Source organism: Hippocampus bargibanti, linkage group LG13, assembly GCF_051943395.1.
Source record: "Hippocampus bargibanti isolate YZ-2025 linkage group LG13, ASM5194339v1, whole genome shotgun sequence".
NCBI classification, from domain to species: domain Eukaryota; kingdom Metazoa; phylum Chordata; class Actinopteri; order Syngnathiformes; family Syngnathidae; genus Hippocampus; species Hippocampus bargibanti.
Genome location: NC_142746.1, coordinates 15,375,763 through 15,378,628, shown reverse-complemented (window position 1 = coordinate 15,378,628; position 2,866 = coordinate 15,375,763). Strand labels below are relative to the sequence as shown.

Here is a 2,866-nt window from a genome sequence, read left to right as displayed (position 1 = left end):
AATGTGCTGTTTCTTCTTCAAATGTAATTGCATACCTTGTAAGCAAATGATTGTAGTTGGCATAAAGGGAGTAGGATACATTACTGTTTACTCTTTATACCCACTGGCAAAATATAAAAAAAGGAATACCTGGAAAAAGTCCCGCTGCTGGTTTTGATTTGGATGGAGGCACCAAGTTCTGTGTCATAAATCACGGCCGGAGCTAATGTCTAAGCACCCTTGGAGAGAAGCTGAGAATGCTGCTGAAGTATAAAGTTATACAAAGCAAAAGTGTGGTGAGGGGGTGCCAGCCTCCAGCAGACAAGTGTCCTGGGCCTGGGTGATGGATGTGTCATGAAGCTAGAGGGGAATGCTAAAGGGATCCAAGGTGTTGTGGCTCGTTGCTGCAAGGGGCGACCTGGCTCTGGTGGGAGCTCATTAGGCGACATGTCCCACCTTTAGCATGCAGGGGAAACGAGCTCCATATCTATCTTCCAGTAAACCAACAAACGGGAAACAGGAAAACGCTCTGAGCAGGCCGAGATCGCGCTGTTGATCACGGGAAGCGATCTTAGAAGGACAACTGATGTTTTGAGACAAATGATTACAGCTCTTTGGATGAGTCCGTAACAGAAAACAAAGTTGATGTAGGGGCTCCAGTACAAAGCTCAACACTGGGAGACTTAGTGAACAGAGTGAGTTGCATTGTCCAAGATGCACAGCATTTACTTTGCAGTTCATCCACGCAACGGGAGCAGTTTCGACCAATGAGCAAATGACTAATATTCAGGACTCCAGATATCAACATATTACGGAAATCATGTCCCATACACAGAAGATTGTTAATGTGGATTGGAACCCAGTTGGCCTTCATAAACAAGAAAGAGTTCATGTTGATTTTGTCCAGGAGGACAAAAGAAGTGCAGACATGTTCCCAGTGAATGACACAATTACAATTGTAGCTACATGTCGCTAACTTGAACGCTGTCTTGCTGTCTTGGTCCTCTTGGATGAGTCTTTAGACAGTGTCTGCAGAATCTGAACTGTTGGTATTGTTCCGCCACCTTCCTTTCTCTCATTTAACGGACAACCGACACCACTTTTTTGTTTCCTAACTGACATGAGAAAAACGTTTTATAGCATCTAAAATACCCAAAACACGCAAGATATATTATTAGTCAAATGCAAAACACAAATAAAAATGACTTAAAGTGTCCAAAAACTAAATTGAACCCAGAAGTAGCCAGTTTCAGAAGGTCCCGCCCCCTTGTTCGTGATGTCACGCCAATCTTGCCTTGCTCGAGAATCAAAACAATGGCTTCAGATTCGGAGAAGATGCTTTCTTGTTACTCATCCAGTTATGAATATGATTCAAATAGTTCTGATGAGGAAAGCATCGATGTTTGCAATCGATTAAAGAAGTCTTTCCGGGTCATTGTGAGGCATCAGGACTGATATGTAGCACGCAGAACATGCAGAAGATGGCGCCCAAGCTCCGTTGGAAATGGGCTGATTTGTCTGCTGGGAATTTGTGTCAGCGAATATCAAATAGTTGTCTTGGTGCAACACACAACGATTCACCATCGCATTATTTATGTGTTTTCCTTCTAATTTCGCCATCAACACGAAGTTTTCAGACCAAAGTACCGCAAAATGCATTGTGTGTCCTTTCTCACTCAGGGGCGGTCCTTCTGTGACGTGACGTCAGGAATCGTCACCAACTCAAAAACAAGATTCTATCTTAAAACATAAAATATAGCTACATGTGGTGGAATCTTTGTAAAATACGCTCAGTAGAAGTCATTTGAAGCGATTTTACAAGTTACGGCCACAACTTGTCCGGAGGCGTCGGTTGTCCTTTAAAGGAAATGCAGATAAGCTTTTCAGGCCATGGCTTGTTTGCGCAAAGAAACATCCTGGATCTGTACATTTACAGCCAGAAGCTTATCCAAGAGGTGTGTTGGGCCATAGTAGGAGTCCTGTACCCCAGGAAAAGCTAGGTCTCTCGCCATCATCTATTTAATGGTGACTGTTGGACAGTGGGGAACAGATTCTCATTGGACTCACAGGATTTGGTACCTGGATGCCGGTCTGAGGGGGTGGTGCCAGTTTCTGCGGAGTCTCACAGGTCTGATTTGTCTTCTTACAACATGGAAGAAGGCACATCAGTTACCCTTGGGGATGTGCAGCTCTTATCGTACACTTAAATTATCGTAGTATGACACAGCTTTTAGTTACCGATACACACATTGGTCTGACGCAGGACGATGTCTGGTGCTCAGTCGCCATAAGGCCCTGCCATCAACAACTTTGAAACTTGACTCATTGTCAACGTGCTGATGTACACTACATCATGGTACACGATGAAGACAAGTGCGGAGTTGTCACTCTGCATCTAATCTTTGCAAATATGAGGGCAAGAGGTCAACCTGAAAGTGTGACGAAAGTATCCACCTCACTTGCTACAAATTTATTTCCACAGGCAGAGGTGTGGAAATTAACTTTCACTTGCTCCACTGAGGCAGCATGCCTGATTAATTATTTGTCAAATGTCTGATCAACAACTGGCAGACAGTAATGAGCTGCTCAGCTTGAAGATACATGGAGAATTAGCAACCAGTGCAATGAACTGCTAATACTGCACCCACTCTTGATGTCTGATACTTTCTTTCCATTAAATTGACATTTTATATCACATGACTCGAGCTTATAGAATTTTAAGTCCACCTTTTGTTCTTCCATCATTCACTGACCACCACTCTCTCGCTTCCTTATTTGACCAGCGTAGCCGGTGATGAATTTGAAACCTGACTGTTCCAGTTTAATTGGTTTGATTTTTAATCATATCAAAGAGGTTTGTTGTTATGTAGATCTCCAACTTCATTTG

At 43.2% G+C, this 2,866-nt stretch overlaps 1 protein-coding gene across 1 annotated transcript; it reads left to right on the top strand.

Moving 5' to 3' along the window:
• The first annotated feature begins 799 nt into the window (after positions 1-799).
• On the top strand, positions 800-2,536 carry kif16bb (kinesin family member 16Bb). The gene is given in 5 exon segments (XM_089012610.1): positions 800-916; positions 1,845-2,056; positions 2,058-2,122; positions 2,125-2,187; positions 2,190-2,536. Coding segments are annotated over 5 exon segments (804 nt in total).
• The last annotated feature ends 330 nt before the right edge of the window (positions 2,537-2,866 follow it).